The sequence below is a fragment of the Papio anubis genome, chromosome 2 (genome assembly GCF_008728515.1).
Source record: "Papio anubis isolate 15944 chromosome 2, Panubis1.0, whole genome shotgun sequence".
Classification (NCBI taxonomy): Eukaryota; Metazoa; Chordata; class Mammalia; order Primates; family Cercopithecidae; genus Papio; species Papio anubis.
Window position 1 is genome coordinate 99,129,284 of NC_044977.1, and position 21,047 is coordinate 99,150,330.

The 21,047-nt window shown below is 39.5% G+C and overlaps 1 protein-coding gene across 9 annotated transcripts in view; it reads left to right on the forward strand.

The window, feature by feature from the left end:
- Window positions 1-21,047, forward strand: part of ULK4 (unc-51 like kinase 4) — a 793,903-nt gene that overhangs the window by 433,024 nt on the left and 339,832 nt on the right. Inside the window, exon 32 of one of the 9 annotated variants that reach the window (XM_021933689.2) lies at window positions 13,865-14,193. The exons of the other annotated variants lie outside the window; for them this stretch is intronic. Within the exon in view, the coding sequence (XP_021789381.2) occupies window positions 13,865-13,921 (57 nt within the window). The 3' untranslated portion in view covers window positions 13,922-14,193. Of the gene's footprint in view, window positions 1-13,864; window positions 14,194-21,047 lie in introns of those variants that run through there. 9 annotated transcript variants of the gene reach the window in all.

Genomic DNA, 21,047 nt, shown 5'->3' on the forward strand with positions numbered 1-21,047 from the left:
TCTGAACTAGAGCTACCTCTATTTCCTTGGGAGTGTGCTAGGGAGAGAAGGAAGTGGGAAATGTTATATGGAAGTTTTCTGTGTGACTTGTGGCAATCATTGCTAAATTCAGTCAGCTGGTTCATTGCCACTTCCGGAGTTAGAGGAAAGAATGAGCACAGGACTTGGCTTTGGTGAGCTCATGGTTTACTGTGGAGGCAGATGTAAATCCACAGTTATAATCCAGTATGGTGTAAGTTATTGCAGAGACATGGTGGTGCCACCTCTCTGATGTGGGGTAATCTGAACACCCATCCAGGAGAGAGAAGACACTCTGTTGAGCATGAAGTGTTGCAATTTGCAGAATGGACAATGCTGTTCAGAAGCTACAGTGTACACTTGCCATGTTGCTTTCCCCCAAGTATGTATGCATCTGTCCTTTCTTTGCTTGGAAAATACTTTTTCTATTCTCCTATCAGAGTTAACTGCCGTTGGTTCCCCTTCTCAAGACTCTCCTGACCAGGTCAGAGTTCTTTGCCACAGGTGCAACCCATACTTCTTTAGAACAGTTGTCACAGTTTGCATTTGTATGTTTGTTTTGTGTGATTAGTTGATTAAAGCCCACCAGTAGATTACTGACTTCATACAGCAGGAACTATGTCATGTTTAGTCACCACCTGCACATAGATCACTGACTGGCAATATTAGACACTCAGTAAATACCTGCATGAGGGAATGAGTAGGTAAAGAGAAGTGGTGGTGGATGGGTGGATGGAATGTAGACTGGGTCCAGACTGTGACAAGCTTTTAGTCTGTGCTAAGGACTTTGGACTTTCTCTCATGTCCTCTGATGAGCCTTGGAAAGCTATTAAGCAAGGATTTGGTCATTAGATTTGAATTTAGAAAGATCCACCTAAGAGTCATATGTGTGAGGAACACATTTTGAAACATAAGGGTAATGTTAGCAGATAATGCTTGTTTTGTAGATATTAAGCAATAGCTATGATTTATTAACTTTCTCATTTTGAAAATGCCTTTACTGCCAGGCACAGTGGCTCACACCTGTAATCCCATCACTTTGGGAGGCCATGGCAGGCAAATCACTTGAGGCCAGGAGTTTGAGACCAGCCTGGCCAGCATGGCGAAACCCTGTCTCTACTAAAAATACAAAAATTAGCTGGGCATGATGGCGCATGCGCCTGTAACCCCAGCTGTTCAGGAGGCTGAGGTGGGAGAATTGTTTGCACTCAGGAGGCGGAGCTTGCAGTGAGCCCAGATCACGCCACTGAACTCTAGCCTGGGCAACAGAGCGAGACTCCGTCTAAACAAACAAACAAACAAAACGCCTTTTCTGAGCAGTTTTTTGTGTTTATGTACATTCTCTTCTGCAATGTGGTTTTCAAAGTTTGTACCTTTGGCAGGCAGAATACTGCTCCCACCCTCCAAGATGTCCATGCCCTAATCCCTGAAACCTGTGAATATGTTAGGTTACATGACATGTGGGAATTAATGTTGCAGATAGAGTTAAAGTTGTTAATCAGCTGACCTAAACACTAGATTAGCCTTATCCTAATCAGCTGATCTAAACATTAGTGTATCCTCATTCTAACCAGCTGACCTAAACATTAATTATCCTCATCCTAACCAGCTGACCTAAACATTAATTATCCTCATCCTAATCAGCTGACCTAAACATTAGATTATCCTCGTTGTAATCAGCTGACCTAAACCTTAGATTATCCTCATCCCACAGCCCAATACAGTCACAAGGCTTCTTCAAATGTGGAAGAAGGAGATAGAAAAAGGAGGTGTCAGAGTGACATGATGCACTGTGTGAAAGACTCAAGTGGCCATTGCTAGCTTTGATGTTGGAAGGGTGCCACAGGCAAAGGAATGCAGGCGGCCCCTAGAGACTAGAAAAGGCAATAAAACAGAAATTCCCCTGGAGCCTCCAGAAAGAAGTGCAGCTCGGTGGACACCTTGATTTCTGTTCCAGCGAACGCTGTCGGACCTCTGACATCTAGAACTGTAAGATAGTCAATTTATGTTATTTTAAGCCACAAAGTTTGTGATAATTTGTTACAGCAATAATACACTTACATAATACCACTTACTGTTTTTTTTATAGTAAGCCTACCTTATAAGTAATCATGAAAAACAATATACAGCAGTCTTTGTAGAAGCACAGACTGAGATTAAATGTGAACACTGTGTGTGTGTGTGGGGTGGGGGTGTATATGTGGGGGGGTTGATGTGTATTCTGCGGACCATAAAAATAGCCACATATATTTGATGATGTTTCTTATATTAAAATTTGATTTTTTTCTAGTGCTGTTCCCACATGATTCACGTGTGAAGAATTCCTGCTGTGCCATGTAACTGTGGCATTTTCTAGGTTTCATTGTAAAAATGATTGATTTTGCTCTCCATGACAGAGTTTCCTTTGAAATATATTACTCGCATGCTCTGGGAGATTGCTTACATATGTTTCTCTATCTGTTGGGTCTCCTGAGATGCTCCATATCTTTTGAAACACTGGATTTATATTTTATTTCACCAATGTTTGATAGCTGTTTTTATAGCTCCAGTTGAGCTACTTTTAAACAATTAATATTTTAGAGGGTTTAGTTTGCAAAGTAAGCAGCGCTGTAAAGCTGTTTAGGTAGATGACTGGGCATGGCAGGCTGAAGTAAGGGTAAGTCTTTCTAACTCTCCCTCTGGCGGCTGATTGGGAGGGAGTGAGGAACTGGTCATGTGGGACCAGGACATCTCTGATCAGTTTTGCATGTTGGGGATTCTTGTAATGTTCAGTAGGTCCACTCATCCCCAAGGGGCCTTAGAACTCTTGAGGCTTATTAGCTTGAGGCCTTTGGGAACTCAGGATCTGCCAGTACTGAAAGATGTGCTTAGAGATGAGTTTTATGAGAACGTTATTTTTGGTTTTACTTTAGGGAAATGCATGTTAAGAGAATCCAGTGCACCTGCTGTGCTTAGGAGTTTGGTTTCGTTTTTTCGCTTTTCTCCACGTGTTGCATTGCAGATTGCAAATTGAAGTAGACTTCGCCTCGACTACGAAGGGCTGTTCCCCTCCCAAAAAATCTCTAGGTTTGTGTTTTGAGAAGCATATCTCTTTTTTGTCTTTCTTAAGAATTATCCAGTGCCTTCTTGGGGCAGTAATCAAAGAGAAATGATTAACCTGTGGGCAGCGCTGTCTCATTGTGCCCAGAAATCTCTTATTCCCTGATGGCTTTTCCTGTGTGGCCAATCAGTACTCACTCTCCGTGGCCTAGGCAGTGAACCCAGAAGACAGCACAAGGTGGTCCTCTGTGGAACTTACTGTTTGTTTCACCAGGGACCTGATTCTGTAGGTGCCTGGACTATCTGCTTAAAAAATTCAACCTGGGATGGGCCATGCGGAGGTGGAGAGAGGAATTATGTTACGGAGCTAACTTTCACTTAAGAGATAAAAGACAGCTGTAAAATTTGCCATGTCTTGATCTGTGCAAGGCCCTGCAGGTTTTGAGCCTAAAGGGAAAAAAGCCACCAATGTATCTCCCTTGGTCCACACAGAAAAAGGAAGTTCCTTGAGCCATGTTGTTTCCTGGAGAATCCTTTGGCAGGGTCCAGCTTCAAGACAGCAAGTAAGAGTTAGCTTTAGATGGTCTATGATTGACACATAAGGACTTACTTTGAGATTTTTCCATTATGCTCCACCACAGAGTGAGGAGACTACCCCTCCCAGTCACCTCCATGCTGTGTGAAAACAGGGGCCCTCACAGGAATTTACTTTACTTATGTCTTCTGAGAGGGGAGTGTGCAGGAGGGGTGGCCTGTTCTCCATCCTGACCACCAACCCCAACCCAAGGGAGCTGCAACAGAGAGGCCTGGGGTGGGATGGCGCCTATATCTAGAGTGTAGAAGTCAAGGGGAACATCGCACACGGGGGCCTATTATGGGGAGGGGAGAGGGATTGCATTGAGAGTTATACCTGATGTAAATGACAGTTGATGGGTGCTGACGAGTTGATGGGTGCAGCACACCAACATGGCACAAGTATACATATGTAACAAACCTGCACGTTATGCACATGTACCCTAGAACTTAAAGTATAATTTAAAAAAATAAAAAAATAAAACCTTTACCATAGAAAATTAAATGTGGCAAAGTGCTAAGTATTAAGTTTAAAACAAAAAAAAGAAGTCAGGGATACTACTAAATAGTGTACAATGCACTCAGCAACCCCCAAAACAATGATCCAGCCCACGATGTCAATAGTGCTGACACTGAGAAACCTTGCACTAGAATCAGGCTGAATTTCTTCCTTTCTGTAATGATGTCTGTCATCTTTCTTGGTGATTTTCGTTTTCATATGGATGGTCCATCCCGCACTTTGGCCACTCAGTACCTTAACTGTCTTGCTTTTAATGTTCTATTCCATCCGCCTACACACACCTCATGCACACATTCCATGGACACATCTCTGACCTTGTGATCTGTCATAATTGAACTACCTTTATGACCTTGATTTCACACATCTCACTCCGAATGCCACCTCCTGTCCTTCCAGCTCACCCATGACAATTCTCTCAGGAATTCTTTACCCTCACAGAAATGTCCAGACCATTGACCCAGCCATTCTCACTATCTTCCCAACTCTTTATGTCTTCTCTTCCCTTTCTTAGCTTAGATTCCGTGATTTTGCCCATCTCAAGCCCTTGAAAACACCTGAATTCCCTTGCGCCCTTCCCTGTATCTTACTCATCTGTCAGAGCAACAGCTTTTATTAAGCCCAACTCCTAACTCTCCTGTTCTTCAACAGCACCTGAAAAATTAAAATCTCCTGGAGAAAAATACACAATTATACCAACTGGTTTCTCTTTAAATAACTTGACTATATCTCAGCTGGAAATTCATGCTGCTTTATGTGTATGATTCCCACCCTCTAAAACAAATGCCCCCAATGTGCAGCTGCCTTAAGGTTTTTTGAGACATGAAGTGTTCCATTTCAACACCAAACCTGTCAACCTGCAGGCAAGTATACTGACACTCCCATCTTTCTTTTTTGTCATCCCCCCGATGTAATGACTAGACTATCCCTGCTTCTATCAAAGCCAAACCAAATCATCTAGTTGTGCCCTGGGCCCATTCCTTTTTGCCTTTGTAAGGTCTTCTGCTGCTGTTAACTTCTCTGACTCTCTTTTTATTTTATTTTTTATTTTACTTTTTATTTTACTTTAAGTTCTAGGGTACATGTGCACAATGTACAGGTTTGTTACATATGTATACATGTGCCATGTTGGTGGGCTGCACCCATTAACTTGTCATTTACATTAGGTGTATCTCCTAATGCTATCCCTCCCCTCTACCCCCACCCCACAACAGGCCCCAGTGTGTGATGTTCCCCTTCCTATGTCCAAGTGTTCTCATTGTTCAATTTCCACCTATGAGTGAGAACATGCAGTGTTTGTTTTTTTGTCCTTGTGACAGTTTGCTGAGAATGATGGTTTCCAGCTTCATCCATGTCCCTACAAAGGACATGAACTCATCCTTTTTTATGGCTGCATAGTATTCCATGGTGTATATGTGCCACATTTTCTTAATCCAGTCTATCATTGATGGACATTTGGGTTGGTTCCAAATCTTTGCTATTGTGAATAGTGCTGCAATAAACATACATGTGCATGTGTCTTTATAGTAGCATGATTTATAATCCTTTGGGTAGATAGTCAGTACTGGGATGGCTGGGTCAAATGGTATTTCCAGTTCAAGATCCTTGAGGAATTGCCACACTGTCTTCCACAATGGTTGAACTAGTTTACAGTCCCACCAACAGTGTAGAAGTGTTCCTATTTCACCATATGCTCTTCAGCGCCTGTTGTTTCCTGACTTTGTAATGATCGCCATTCTAACTGGTGTGAGATGGTATTTCATTGTGGTTTTGATTTGCATTTCTCTGATGACCAGTGATGATGAGCATTTTTTCAGGTGCTCTGACTCTCTTTTTCGATCTTGTTAGGAAATAGTAGGGATACTCTTAACTTCACATCCCTTTGCAGCTATTCCTTCGTTTCTCTGATCACCCTCACAGCTAAATTTCTTGAAAGAGTTGTCTTGGACGCTGTCTTTTCTTTGCCTTGTTATTCCCTCAGCTACTTAGTAGGTTTTTTAGTTTCTCTTCTTTACTGAGATTGCTCTTTTTAATGTCACCAATGACTATCACATTGGCAAATCCCATAATCACCTCTCTGTTATTACTTCCTTGGCCTGAAAACAGTTCTTAATAAAATGAACACCCTCACTTGCTGAGACATTCTTCTGTGTTGACTTCTGTGGCACCACACCCTCCAGTTTCCCTCCCACCTCCCTAGTACAGCTTCTTAGTCTCCTTTGCTGACTCCTCAAGCTGTATCTGACCACGAAGGTTCAGAGGACCCCAAAGCTCTGTCTTGGAACACCTTTTCTTTTTTACCTACACAGTTTCCCATAAGTAAATCCATCTATGCTGGTAGCTTCAAATATTCTTTTATTAGTAATTCTTCATTAGCCTCCTTTTGTAGGATTACTAGTACCTTTTACCCTGCTCAGTGCCCCAAGAGGCTGGCCAACCAGCTATCTTACCTGCGCTCTGTAGCTTGCTGGCTTCTAGTTGGGTGCTGCCAGAAGTTGACCCCGGCAGGATCAGCAGGCAGGAGGAGGAAGAGGTCAAGTCACTTCAGGCCTAAGGGGCTTACTGGCTGGTCTCTGGGTGCTTTACCACCCCTTGCGGGTCCTCTGAAGCTGGCCTGCACATCTGTAGAGCCCCTTTAAATTATTTTCAGTTAAACCCTTTTGAGTGTGTCATCTGTTCTGATCAGCGTGCCATCTCTAATCTGAAAAAACTATCCTAAGTATCTTAAAAATGTCTTAAACTTTAGATAGCCAAATAGATCTTTTGATCCTGTACTCATTGCCCTTCCTCTCATATACCAAAACTGCTCCTTCCACAGTTTTTTCCTGTCTCAGTGACATATATCTCTCCCTAGCCTTATAATACAGACTGGGATCAGCCTTTCTTCTTCACCTAAATATAGCTCAGTTTGTCTCCTTTTCTCCATCTCCATTACTCTCACCGTAGTCCAAGCCACCACCCTGTCTCAGCTGCACTGCTCTGTGCCTGACTCATCTCCCTGCTTCTCCTTTCATCTCCCCTGCTATTTGCGTTCCATTTAGCTAGATTTGCTATATTTGATTTTCTTACAAATGGAAATTATATATTCTTCTTCAACTTAAAACCTACAATGGCTTAACATCCAATTGAAAATCCATATCTCTATAACTGGGGATATAAAGCACGACTTCTGTCCCTCGCATCTCTCTTCCACCCCATCTCATACCATTCACCCCTTCACCTGTATTCTTCAGCCATAGTGGCATTTTATTTTATATGTTATGTTGTGTTATGTTATGTTATGTTATGTTATGTTATGTTATGTTATGTTGTTATGTTAGATAGAGTCTCATTCTGTCATCCAGGCTGAACTTCAGTGTTGTGATCATAGCTCACTGCTGCCTTGAACTCCTGGGCTTGAGATCCTCCTACCTCAGCCTCCTAAGTAGGCTGGAATTGTAGGCACGTGCCACCATGCCCAGCTAATTAAAAAATATTTTATAGAGATGGGAGTCTCACTGTGTTGCTTAGGCTGGCCTCAAACTCCTGTCCTCAAGTCATTGTCCTATCTTGGCCTCCCAAAGTGCTGAGATTATAGACATGAACTGCTGTGCCCAGCCCACAGAGCCCTTCCTGTTTCTTGTGTGTATAAGTAAGCAACTATGCATATTTTGATTTTCTGGTGGTTTACATGAATTTAAAATGATATGTTCTATGCGAGGAAATAACATCTAAGAAATAACTTATAAAATTTACTGTCTTTTAAAAATAACTCTGCTTGCCCACCTGCCTTCCTTCTCCTTCCCTTTTCCTCCCCTCTCTCTCTTTTCTCCCTTTTGACACAGTCTGGCTCCATCACCCAGGCTGGAGTGCAGTGGTGCTGCCCAGCTCACTGCAGCGCCTCCAACTCAAGTGAGCCATCTTCCCCACCTCAGGCCCCCTCCCCAACCCGATGGCTGGAGTTCTAGATGCATGCTGTGACACTTGGCTAAGTTTTTGTTTTGTTTTGTTTTGTTTTGTTTTGTTTTTGGTAGAGACAGGGTTTCACCATGTTGCCCAGGCTGGTCTGAGCTCCTGAGCTCAAGTGATCTGCCATCCTCCTCAGGCCCCTCAAAGTGCTGGAATTACAGAAGTGAGCCACTGTGCCCAGGCTATTTTTCTTTTTACACAAGTGGTACATTTAGATCATCATTGTATAAAAACTAAAATATAAAGAAAAGCCTGAAGAAGAAAATAGAAATTAGCTATGACTCTGTGCTGAGAGATATTCATAGTTAGCATTTATTTTAGTGTATATATTTCTGTGTATCTCTCTCTCTGTAGTTACTGATGTAGATATAACTATCAACTATAGCCAGTCATCTCTTTGCCTGGTTCCAGCATCCATGAATTTCAGTAACCGTGGTTTGGTTAAATAACTCCAGTTCTACTGCAACATGGTTCAGATTTCTGTTACAGATTTCATTGTGTTTCTGGATGGTATTATTATTATTATTGTAGGGTATATGGTGAGTAACTGCATAATGTACAAACTTGCCTGGTAGATCTTCAGTCAACAAATCACTAAATAAGAGATGCACATCATGATTAGTGACCTATCACATCACTTCTTTCAAAGTCTTTCAGTGATTTGTCACTTTGCATCAGCTCTTGTTTAGACAGCAAAGTGAGTAGTTGTGTTTTCTGCTTGTCTCTCAGTGATAAACTCACATGACCTTTTACAAAAAGGGATAGTTGAGAGACTGGCCAACAAAAGTAAAAGTTCAACAAAGAAACAAAATATAATAATACTAGAAATGAAATTTGAATTAAATATAAGGGGAGTTAGGGAAGAAATAGCTGATTGTGGTAATGGTGACCTGCTCTAGAATTCCTATGTATGCAGCCGGAGGAACTTGGTGAAGGTGAACTTGTTGACATTAGTGAGGAAAGTGGTTGTGACAAAAAGCATGAGGATGTCCTAGAGGAAGTGACATCAGTTAAAAAAAAAATCGACATTAAGAGAACTCACACAGATATTTCAAAACATTGAAAGCACAAAGGATAAAATGTTAGGAGTATGACGATTCCCGAAAACATAGATAAGATACTTTGTATCATAAGTGATATGATAAAGAGAAGGTTAACACCGTTTTAACTACTCTTCATAAGTGTTTTGCAGAGAAATAAAACATGTTAATTCTCAATGTTTGTTTTAAATTACAGTGTACTATAGTGTTAGGTTTGCTATTTTTTACTTCTCTATATATTTATAACTGATAAGTTTTTAATGTTTTGACAACAAATTTTATTTTTATTGTTATTTTTAAATTTTTTTTTTATTTCCATAGGTTATTGAGGAACAGGTAGTGTTTGGTTACATGAGTAAGTCCTTTAGTGGTGATTTGTGAGATTTTGGTGCACCCATCACCTGAGCAGTATACACTGCACCCAATTTGTAGTCTTGAATCCCTCACCCCTTTCCCATCCTTTCTCCCTGTGGCCTTTTCCCAGTACTTCAGGCAGCCTGCCCCAAGGACCCCTATGAGGCAAGGCAGAAATGGTTTTCCAGGAAACCCAGAGAGCCCACAGGGCTTTTCCTGCTGCTTCCTCTACACGTGTATTTCACTCAGCTCCCTAAATTGACTCAGTTCCAGGTAAAAGTCAGAATCGTCTGTGATTTAGACCTTCAGGTTCCCCAGTGAGGTTGTGTGTTCAGGGACGGATGATCCCCGCTTCCCACTTCCACAGTTTGGGCACTCACAGTATTTGGGGTATCTCCCGGGTCCTGCAGGAGCAATCTGCTTCCTTCAGTGGGTCTGTGGCTTCTCTCAGCTCTTCTGATTTATTCCTGCAGTAGTTCTGGAGCAAAAGTTCCCGATGCGGGACTCCACATGCTGCTGTGTCCATCCAAGTGGGAGCTGCAGTCTAGTCCTGCCTGCCATCCGTCATGATCCTCCGGTGTCCCTTGACAACAGATTTTAAAGATTACGGAGCAATTGTAATTTTTTATCTATTAATTATTAGTGAGATGGCTTTGCACTGTTTCAGCTGGTATGGCTGTTTTAATAGTCTCACATAAACTGCAACATGGGGGCTGCCTAAATAGAACAATTATCTTTATTCTTATGGCCAAATATTTGTTGCCACATAACACATTCTACTTATACATGTGTTATGAATCTAATCATACATCATTTTTAACCTTATCCAATTATTTTAAAGAAATGTAAGTGTAAAAATAAGTTTAAAAAATATTTACTCATATTAACTGTCTTAGGAGACCTTCATTCCTTTGTCTACATCCAGCTTGTCCAACCTGTGGCCCAGGACAGCTTTGAATGTGGCCCCCAACACAAATTCGTAAACTTTCTTAAAACATTATGAGATTTATACATGGGATTTTTTAATTTTATTTTTTTGTTTTTGCTCATCAGTTATCAGTAGTGTATTTTATCTGTGGCCCAAGACAATTCTTCCAGTGTGGCCCAGGGAAGCCAAAAGATTGGTCATCTCATTTAGACTCTATTCAACTTTCATCTTTATCTTTTAAAAAAATTTGAAAAACTTTCCCTACCCTCCACTTCTTTTTTTTACCATGCAGGAATACTGGCAAATAATTCTTCCCACTTTTGTTTGCCGAAAAAGTTTTTTTTTTCACCTTCATCTTTGAAAGATATATTCACTGAGTACAATTTTTCGTTCATTAGTTTTTCTTTTAATATTTCAAAGATGCTTTTCAGCGTCTTCTGACTTGCACAGTTACTAATAAGTCTGCTGTCATTTTTATATTTGTTCTTTTCTATCTAATATCTTTTTTTCCCTTTGCTTTTAAGATTTTCTTTTTGTTTCTGGTTGTCAGCAATCTGATTATGATTAGTCTCGGTGTGTGGAGGGTGTGTGACTGTTTATCCATCTGTGGTTTATTAAGCTCTCGAATCTGTGGAATTATGATTTTCCTCAAATAATTCTTGAACTATTATTTCTTCAAAAAGCTTTTTGTCCCCTTTCCTCTTATCCTGTTTTATCCTCCAATTACATGTATGTTAGGCTACGTGATATGATCCCATAAGACAGTGAGCCTCTGTTTATTTTGTTTTTCAGAGTTTTTTTTTTTTTTTTTCTGTACTTAGTTGTGGATATATTCTATTGCTAGGTTTTCAAGTTCACTGGCGTTTTTGTCTGTTGTGTCTAATTTGTTGGTAATGCAATGTAGTGAAATTAGTATTTTAGATGTATTTGGTTTTTTTGTTTGTTTGTTTGTTTGAGACAGAGTCCCTCTCTCTCTGTTGCCCAGGCTGGAGTGCGGTGGCGTGATCTTGGCTCACTGCAGCCTCCACTTCCCAGGTTTAAACAATTCTCCTGTCTCAGCCAACTAAGTTGCTGGGACTACAGGCGCATGCCACCATGCCTGGCTTTTTTTTTTTTTGTATTTTTAGTAGAGACAGGGTTTTACCATATTGGTCAGGCTGCTCTTGAACTCCTGGCCTCAGGTGATCCACCTGCCTCACCCTCCCTAAGTGCTGGGATTACAGGTGTGAGCCACTGCGCCAGGCCCTTCTTTTTTATTTTTAAAACTTGCATTTGGGGGCCAGGTGCGGTGGCTCATGGCTGTAATCTCAGCAGTTTGGGAGGCCGAGGTGGGTAGATCACGAGGTCAGGAGATCGAGACCATCCTGGCTAACATGGTGAAACCCCATCTCTACTAAAAATACAAAAAATTAGCCGGGCGTGGCGGTGGGCGCCTGTACGGGAGGCTGAGGCAGGAGAATGGTATGAATCCAGGAGGCAGAGCTTGCAGTGAGCCGAGTTCGTGCCCACCTCATTCCAGCCTGGGCAACAGAGCGAGACTCCATCTCAAAAACAAAAACAAAAAACTTGCATTTGGTTGTTTGAAACGTCTCTTTATCCCATTATATTCATTTTTCTCTACACTCTTGAGCTTATCGTGTGTCTTTACAATAGAAATTTTAGCTTTTTTGTTTGAACTTGGACTATTTCTGTCATTTCTGGGTCTTGATATTTTTGGCTGATTTTTCTTTTTATGAGTCCCATTTTTGCATTTCTTCTTTTGTCTAGCAATATTTCATTTCTGACATTGTAAATTTTGCATTGAGTCTGTCATGTCGATTTTTCTAAAGAGTGTTGGTTTTTTTTCTGGTAGGTAATAAAGTTATTTTTAGATTATTTTAACTTTTTAGGTGTTTGCTTTAAAGCTCTTTAAAGGCATATTTAGAAGTTCCTTTATTTTAGGAGTAAGACTGTTCTGTTAATAAGGCATTGCCATTCTGAATTAGTTTTACGAAAGTCACTATATATTCAACGTGGCCTCTGTGGTCTGGCTGGTGAGAACTGCAGTGATTCCCTGGCCTTGTGTGAGCTCTGGGAATTGTTTCTCTTACTCTTACCTAGTAACTCATTTCTTAGGATTTTTTTTTTTTTTTGGCCTGGCCTGTGGTGTTTTTTCCTGTGCATATGCAGATTGATTTCAAAAATCCACTGGAACCTTTGTACAGATTTCCCAAGTTTTTTTCTCTTTGTAACTTTCTTCTCTCTGGAATTCTACTACCTAAATTCTAGCATCTCCAAACTCTATTTCCTTTCTCCTTAACTTATCTAGATTGCTGGATTCTGTATAGGTTCCTGCTCACTATGCCTCTGTCTGAAAACTGACGCATAGTAGAACACCTGGTCAATGGTAGGTTCGCCTCACTTATTTTTTTCTCTTTTAGAGATCATAGTCCTGTGCTAAGTCTTTTTTTTTTTTTTTTAATATTTGTTTAATTTTTTAGTGTTTGACAGAGGTAGGGTAATTGCAGATCCTCTTAATCCCTCATGGTTGGAAGGTGAAGTCCAAGAATATCCATTTTATGACGTGTCTCATTCTCCTTCCAGAATGTTAATAACACAAGGCAGGGACCATGCGGCTGAACATCAACAACACTAGCTGGCACTGGACACATACTGCTCAATGAGAACTTGCTAAATGGAAATAGCGATTGAGATCTTAGGACCATCTTAAAAAATACTGAACTCAGTACTTCATTGATTTTATATTTTCTTTATTACCATGGCTTAAAATATATGACTGTCATACCTAAATTTATTTAAATGACTGGATGCCCTATATATCAACTGTAACCTTAAATTTTTGTGTTTTAAAATTTCATATATCAACATAGATTATTATAATTTGTGTTTACTGGTATAAATCACATTGTAAAATATGCTTTATGCATTAGGGAATAAGGTCTTGTTATTAGAATGGGTCTGTGCACTTGCCCTGCTGTTTGGTAGATGCAGAGGTTGTGTGATGTACAGCCAGGCTAGAATGGTAGCAGACAGGACACCTGGGTGTCTCTTGCCACTCTTTGGTTGCCTGTTCTTCTCAGATCCTCAGCTTGCCCACAGATAACAGTTCAGAGTGGGGAACTCAGTCCCACAGTTTCTTTTAGCTTCAAACACTATGATTTTTGTCATAATTTTTCTGTGAAAATTTGAAAATTCAAAGCATAATCATTTTATCTGTGAATTGAATGTAATTTTGAAAAATCAAGTTATATAGGCAAGTTTGTATGCAAGTATATATTTTTAGGTTCCAAAAGTATATTTTAATTGCATTTTACAAAGGATCATGTGTTAAATAAAATGTACTGTCAGTCAGATGTTCTATGTATGTATATTTCTCCTGCTTTTTGCTCCTTTAGTGTAGGCCATTGTGTGTGTTTTTTCCTCACCACCTGCTTCTTTTGTTTGCAGTTCTATTGTGGCACCTTTCTCTGGCATCCTGAAGCCTGTCTGCCCAGATGTCCTTAGATCTGGCCAAAGCCTGATTTCAGCAGCAATCTTTTGGATAAAAGAACTTCTAGTTCCTTTGTGTAGTTTGGCAGATCTCATTAGTGCTCCTGACTTAAGCTGTATTTAAACTAATCATTTTAATCTTTTGTTCATCATATATTGTCATCTGTTATAAAGAAAATAACAAAAGATCACTTTTCAATTGTCTTCAGCTGAAAAACTGGAGGAAATTGTATTAAATACTAAAATTATAAGTGCTAATTAACTGATATTAAAGGATTTAATTTTAAAGTTTTTATCTGTGATATGAACAACACTTACAAGAGCATCGTGGTGTTTTTAGTTTTCAATTCATAAAGTAATATTACTAAGCACTAGTATTGTGCCAGGTCGTAGGGGCTAGGACTACCAAGATAGGTAATATTTAGCCTTTGCCTTCAGGTGACTTTATCTAGTTATAATCCAGTAGATAAAGGCTACTGGGAATTGAGGGAACTAAGGTACCGAATAAATATTTCACAGCTTTTTTCTGATTACCTATAAGGTAATAGTTCTTTCTCGGGATTTCAAAGCTATATATCTACATGGAGTCAAATTCAAACTCAATGCATTTTATCAGTGTGGCTGTCAGAATTCTAATATGTCCCCCAGGAGCTCTATCCCCACTACATGCCAAAAGGGAGTTTACAGACTTAATTAAATTACTAATCAGTTGACCTTAGGATAGGGAGATTATGCACGTGGGCCTAACCTCATGACATGAGCTTTTCAAAGAAAAGTAGTTTCTTCAGCTGGTTGCAGAATAGGAAATCAGAGATACTCAAAATATGAGAAGGAGTGAATGCCAGAGAATTCTGTTTGGAATGGAAGGATCCATGGAGCAAGGACCTGAGAGTGGCTTTTAGGAGTTGAGAGTGGTTTTCATCCAGCAGCCAGTAAGAGAACAGGCACTTCAGTCTTACAGCCACAAGAAACTGAATTCTGTTAGCAATCTGGATGAACTCAGAAGAGGGTTCTTCCATGGAGTCGCTGGATAAGAGTGTTGCCTATAGCTGACACTTTGATTTTAGTATTGTGAGACCCTAAGTGGAGAACCCAGTTGAGCCTGCCTGAAATTCTGACCTACAGAAACTAAGATAATAAATGGCTGGTGGTATAGTGTTTTTTTGCCCCTAAGAATTAATAATTTATTAATACTATCAAATATCCAGTCAATGTTCAAATTTTCAATTGTCTTTTAAATGATTTTTTACAGTTTATTTGAATAAGTTCACATTGATAGTACATTTTTTAAGTTCTTTTCATCTTTTCCTTCTTTTTCTTTCTTTCTGATATTGAAGAAACAAAAATAGTTTTTCCTGCAGTACTTCCCACAGACTACGTTCTCATAAGTCATTTAACATATTCTGTGACCACTTTTTTTCTTAGTATCTTTCTATTGTGGCAAAAACCACATAACATTAAATTTACCATTTTAACCATTTTTAAATGTAAAGTTTATTAACATTAAGTATATTCACATTGTCGTACAGTGAATCTCTAGAACTTGTTTCGTCTTGTAAAACTGAAACTGTGTTTCCATTAAACATTGTTTTCGACCCGCTTCCCTCCCTTAATCTCTTTGCAGTCACCTGTCTACTTTCTGCTTCTAGGATTTTGACTACTTGACGTCATGGAATGGAATCATACAGTATTTTTCTTTTTGTGACTGGCTTATTTCACTTAGCATAATGTCCTTGAGATTCATCCATGTTGTTGCAAATAACAGCACTTCCTTCTTTTTTAAAGAGAATAGTATTTCAATGTGCATATAGAACATATTTTCTCTATCCATTCATTGATGGACACTCAAGTTGATTCCATATCTTAGCTACTGTGAATAATGCAGAAGTGAACATGAATGGGCAATTATCTCATTGAGATCCTGTTTTGAATTCTTTTGGATGTATACCCAGAAGTGTGATTGCTAGATCAAATGATAATTTTACTTTAAATGTTTCGAGTAACCTCCATACTGTTTTCCATAATGGTTACACCATTTTACATTCCCACTAACAGTGTACAGGGGTTACAGTTTCTGCCTGTCCTCACCATTTTTTTTTTTTTTTAATGTATAGTGGCCATCGTAATAGGTATGAGTTGATATCTCATTGTGGTTTTGATTTGCGTTTCTCTTATAATTAGTGATGCTGAGCATCTTTTCATCTGCTTGTTGGCAATTTGTATTTCATCTTTAGAGAATGGTCTATTGAAGTCCTTTGCCTATTTTAAATTTTTTTGTTGTTATTGAAATATAGGAGTTTTTTATACAGTGCAGATAGTAACCCCTCATCAGATGTACGATTTGCACAAATTTTCTCTCATTTCATAGGTTGTCTTTTCTCTCTGTTGGTTGTTTCGTTTGATGAATAGAAGTTTTAAAATTTGATGTGGTCTCATTTATCTTTTTATTTTGTTGCTTGTGTTTTTGGTGTCATATAACAGAAATCATTGCCAAATCCAATGTTTGGAAGCTTTCCCCTATGTTTTCTTCTAGAAGTGTTATAGTTTTAGAACTTACATTTATGTCTTTAATCCATTTTTAGTTTATTTTTGTATGTGGTATAAGGTAAAAGTTCAACTTCATTTGTTTGCATGTGGACATCTAGTTTTCTCCAGCCATTTGTTGAAAAGAATGTCTCATTTTCCTATTGTGTAAGCTTGGCAACTTGTCAAAGATTGTGTGACCATATATGCACAAGTTTATTTCTGGGCTCTCTGTTTTGTTCCATTGGTTTATATGTCTGTATTTATGCTAGTTCTGTACTGTCTTGATTACTGTTGTTTTGTAGTATGTTTTGAAATCAGCGAGTGTGAGAAAACTTGGAGAAGTTTGTACATCTTTTTCAAGATTATTTTGGCTTTCTTAGGTCTTTTGAGAATCCATATGAATTTTAGGATTTTTTTTCTATTTCTACAAAAACGTGCCATTCGAATTTTTATAGAGATTGTATTGAATCTGGTAGATCACTTTGAGTAGTGTGGACATTTGAACAATATTACATGTTTTGATCTATGAACACAGGATGTCTTCCCATTGCTTTGTATCTTTGATTTCTTTTGGCAGTGTTTTATAGTTTTTAGCGTACAAGTCTTTTGCCTCGTTGGTTAGGGTTATTTCTAAATATTTTATTCTTTTTGATGCTATTATAAATGTAAATGTTTTCTTAATTTCTTTTTCAGAGTGGTTATTGTTAGCTATTGTTAATTTTAATAAGTTCCCTGTGTGTACTTGAAGATTGTTCTTGGTTATTCTGTTTATATGAGTTAGAATTTGACATTATATATATCTTATTGAGTATGTTGTTCAAATCTTATCTTTACTAATTTTTCCCCTTCATCTGCCTTAGATTGAGGGAAGTAAATAAAGTACCCTATTATTAATATGTTTTTTGCATATTTCTTCCCACATCTCCTGGTTTATGATAATTATTGCTGTGTTGTTTGGTATGTACATATTAATGGTTACTTCTTGGCCGGGCATGGTGGCTCCTGTCTGTAATCCCAGCACTTTGGGAGATCAAGGAAGGAGGATCACTTCAGCCCAGGGGCTGAAGACCAGCCTGGGCAATATAGTGAGACCTCATTTCTACTAAATAAGTAAATAATTAATTAGCTGAGCATGGTGGCATGCACCTATGGTACCAGCTACTCAGGAGGCTGAAGCGGGAGGGTCACTTGAACCTGGGAGGTGGGGGTAGCAGAGAGCTGAGCTCATACCACCGCACTCCAGCTTGGGTGACAGAGTGAGACTGTCTCAAAAGAATAAAGTTATTATATCTTCACTAAATGTTATGATCCATAGTTCAGAATAGATTCATTAATTCATCCTTTATAATATTTATCTCTCTTTAGATCTTAATACAAAGTTAGAAGACAGGGTTGGATTCATGTCTGGTCTTTGTATAATCTCCCAATCTCTTCTCCCATTGATACCATTCTTTTTAAATTAGAGGTTTTCTTCATTAAGTCCTCTAGTTTCTAATAGACTCAATCAAGATTTGGCCCAGAGAACCATTTAATTAGTGAATTGTGATTTCAGTTAGACTTCATAGCTCTCTCATCATGACACTTTTTGGAAGCAAATAGGTTTTGGAAAGATTCTTTAAAACACCATCTGCATATATGACAGGTGCTTCTGTTCTCTGCAAAGACCAGAGCTGCAGCCATTTCTGTCTTCCTCTGCTGCATCCCTGTGTGCCTTTTGACAGATTGCATGATTGTTTACAATTCACCATGCCATACCTAGGATCCACATCTAGATGGCTTTGCAAGAGCATTCTGTTAGAAGCAAACAGTCGAGCAGTTCTGGTCAATTATAACAAAGCACTCCAAACATGGTAAAAGTCCATCAAAGAGTGGGAGTGTAGGATGAGCATGAGGAGGCCATGGCCTGAGGAGGTGAGGTAACTGGGAGCATAGGACAGATCCACACCTAAGGTGTGCATGATTCTGGCTGCCCTTTCAAGAGGCTGGTATAAAAGGAGCTTCCTGATCTAGCATCATCTCCCTGGCAGGTGATATGTTACTGTTAAATGAGACTATAATTATGGTATAATGCTTTCCTCACAAATATAAATATAAAACAAAGAATTCATCTCTCTGAATGGTTACTTCCTGATTGCAGAGTGGGTAAAATTTTAGATGATCCATCTCTTCTTATTAATCCCACAGAGATTCATAGTGGAAAATAAATGAGACTTATTTATGCTTGCAAATCAAATTGCCGTAAAAGGTTATTTCAATAGACAGAGGCAAACTCATAATAAAATAATTTAGTAAAAATGGGAGCTAAGAGTATGTTTAATGGAACATGATTAGATTTAATTTTCTTACTATTTCCATCATTAAAGCTCCATTATCTTTTCTGAGACGTCATTTAGGCTTCCTGCCACACTGCAGCTCTGAGGCATTTCTGGGGAGCATATAGAAGCCTGTGAGTTCCATTAAAAAACAAAAATAGCTAATAGTTCTATGTTTTTTCATTTCTGCTGTTTGATATCAATGCCTCACATTCAGAATTTCATATATTCCCTCTCCCACCCCATCTCCTGAAAGCCATAAATATCATTATCTAAGAGCTTTCACAAAAAAGAAGTTTGATTCTAAAGTTGAAAACAAAAGTAAGACTTATTGATGAATGTCTCTAAAGTGCAGAGGCTCTGAGGGTTCCTAAGAATGCATCTAGTTATCCCTTTGCCTTCAAGCATTAGATACAGCTAAATCACATTTGTAGACAATAACAGAATCAGTAGTAGTACTAACCTTTTATGTTTTGTAGCACTTGAGAAATAGGAGTAGTTAAGAATCCACACGCTTTAAAAACTTCCAGAAAATATTTCCCCCTGGTGTGATGTAACTAGGGAGAGGGTTCTGGCCTTTCCAACCAGAGAGGTAGAGCCTCATTATTTTGGTTCAGTCTGAAGTCAATGCCCAGAGGCCCACAGGGCCATGTGAAAGCAGAAAGCAAGGTGATGAAGGCCTCCTCAGAGATGAGTTGAAGAGCTCCAGGAAGCGGCAGCATAGGCTCTATGGGACTGACCGTGAGGCTGACGCACCTCTGCTTCTGTCTGTTCTATGCAGACATAATATAGGTGATATATCTGATTTATAATGACAGCGTATTTCTAGTTTGTTTTTAATCCCCCTGAATTCAAAAGAAATTAATATCCTAGGTACTTATTAACCAAGTGTATTAGTCCATTTTCACATTGCTGATAAACACATACCCAAGACTGGGTAATTTATAAAGAAAAAGAGGTTTAATGAACTCACAGTTCCACGTGGCTGGGGAGGCTTCACAATCATGGCAGAAGGCGAAAGGCACGTCTTACATGACAGCAGACAAGAGAGAATCAGAGGACCAAACGAAAGGGGTATCCACCTATAAAACCATCAGATCTTATGAGTATTCACTACCATGAAAACAGTATGGGGGAAATTACCCCCATGATTCAGTTATCTCCCACTGGGTCCCTCCCATGGGCGCTACAATTCATGATGAGATTTGGGTGGGGACACAGCTAAACCCTATCACTAAGATTAGGTGTTTATTGCAAAAGTTCTAGCCAGGTGCTCAGAGTAATCAGCCTCAGTGTACCTTTGTCACTTCCCATTTCACTCAACTGCAAGACCTTTGTCTGATCTCATCTGTGCAGCCACAGCCTGTGCTCCTCTCCAAGTTCATGACCTTTCTGAGTCTGCTGGTTCTTCTGGCCCAGATCATTTGCATCTCCTTCCTAAAACCTCTCAGCTCACTCTGGCCTCTCTCCTGGTATGCCTTGATTAGCACATGGCACCACTCCTTAGCCTGTTGTGTTTGTCTGACCTATCATGCCCTGGATGGGAACTCCCAAATGGCTCATGTCTGGGTGTAGATTTGGGACTGGTGTAAGGACCTGGGGTGGGCTTGGCCTAGCCTGTACTTCATATAGATTGTCAAAGAAATGACGTTCAATTGTGTGCAGTGGAGATTATTTATTTTTTTTTTTGAGACGGAGTCTCGCTCTGTCGCCCAGGCTGGAGTGCAGTGGTCGGATCTCAGCTCACTGCAAGCTCTGCCTCCTGGGTTCACGCCATTCTCCTGCCTCAGCCTCCCGAGTAGCTGGGACTACAGGCGCCCACCACCTTGCCCGGCTAGTTTTTTATATTTTTTAGTAGAGACGGGGTTTCACTGTGTTAGCCAAGATGGTCTCATCTCCTGACCTCGTGATCCACCTGTCTCGGCCTCCCAAAGTGCTGGGATTACAGGCTTGTGCCACCGCACACGGCCGAGATTTTTTTTTAAACTTTTTTCAAAATAGTCCATTTTCTGTGATACAAACACGTTAGCAGGGAAGACTAAAAATGATGAAAAACCAACAAATTGTTTACATATTATTTTGTAAAGGGTTTATTGTAGATCTGTGTTTATATATGTTTGTGTTTTAAATGTGTACAAGTTCTCATTAAAACCTCTTGTTATTTTTATGTTCGAGCTTAGCTATAATCCATTCATTGTGTCTAAACGGGTCCTCTGTTTTTTCCATTCTATGTGGCAAAACCCTATGATTGAGAAGGTAAACGTACTCTCTGCCTGCCTCCCCACCCGCCTACCCTGGCCAAT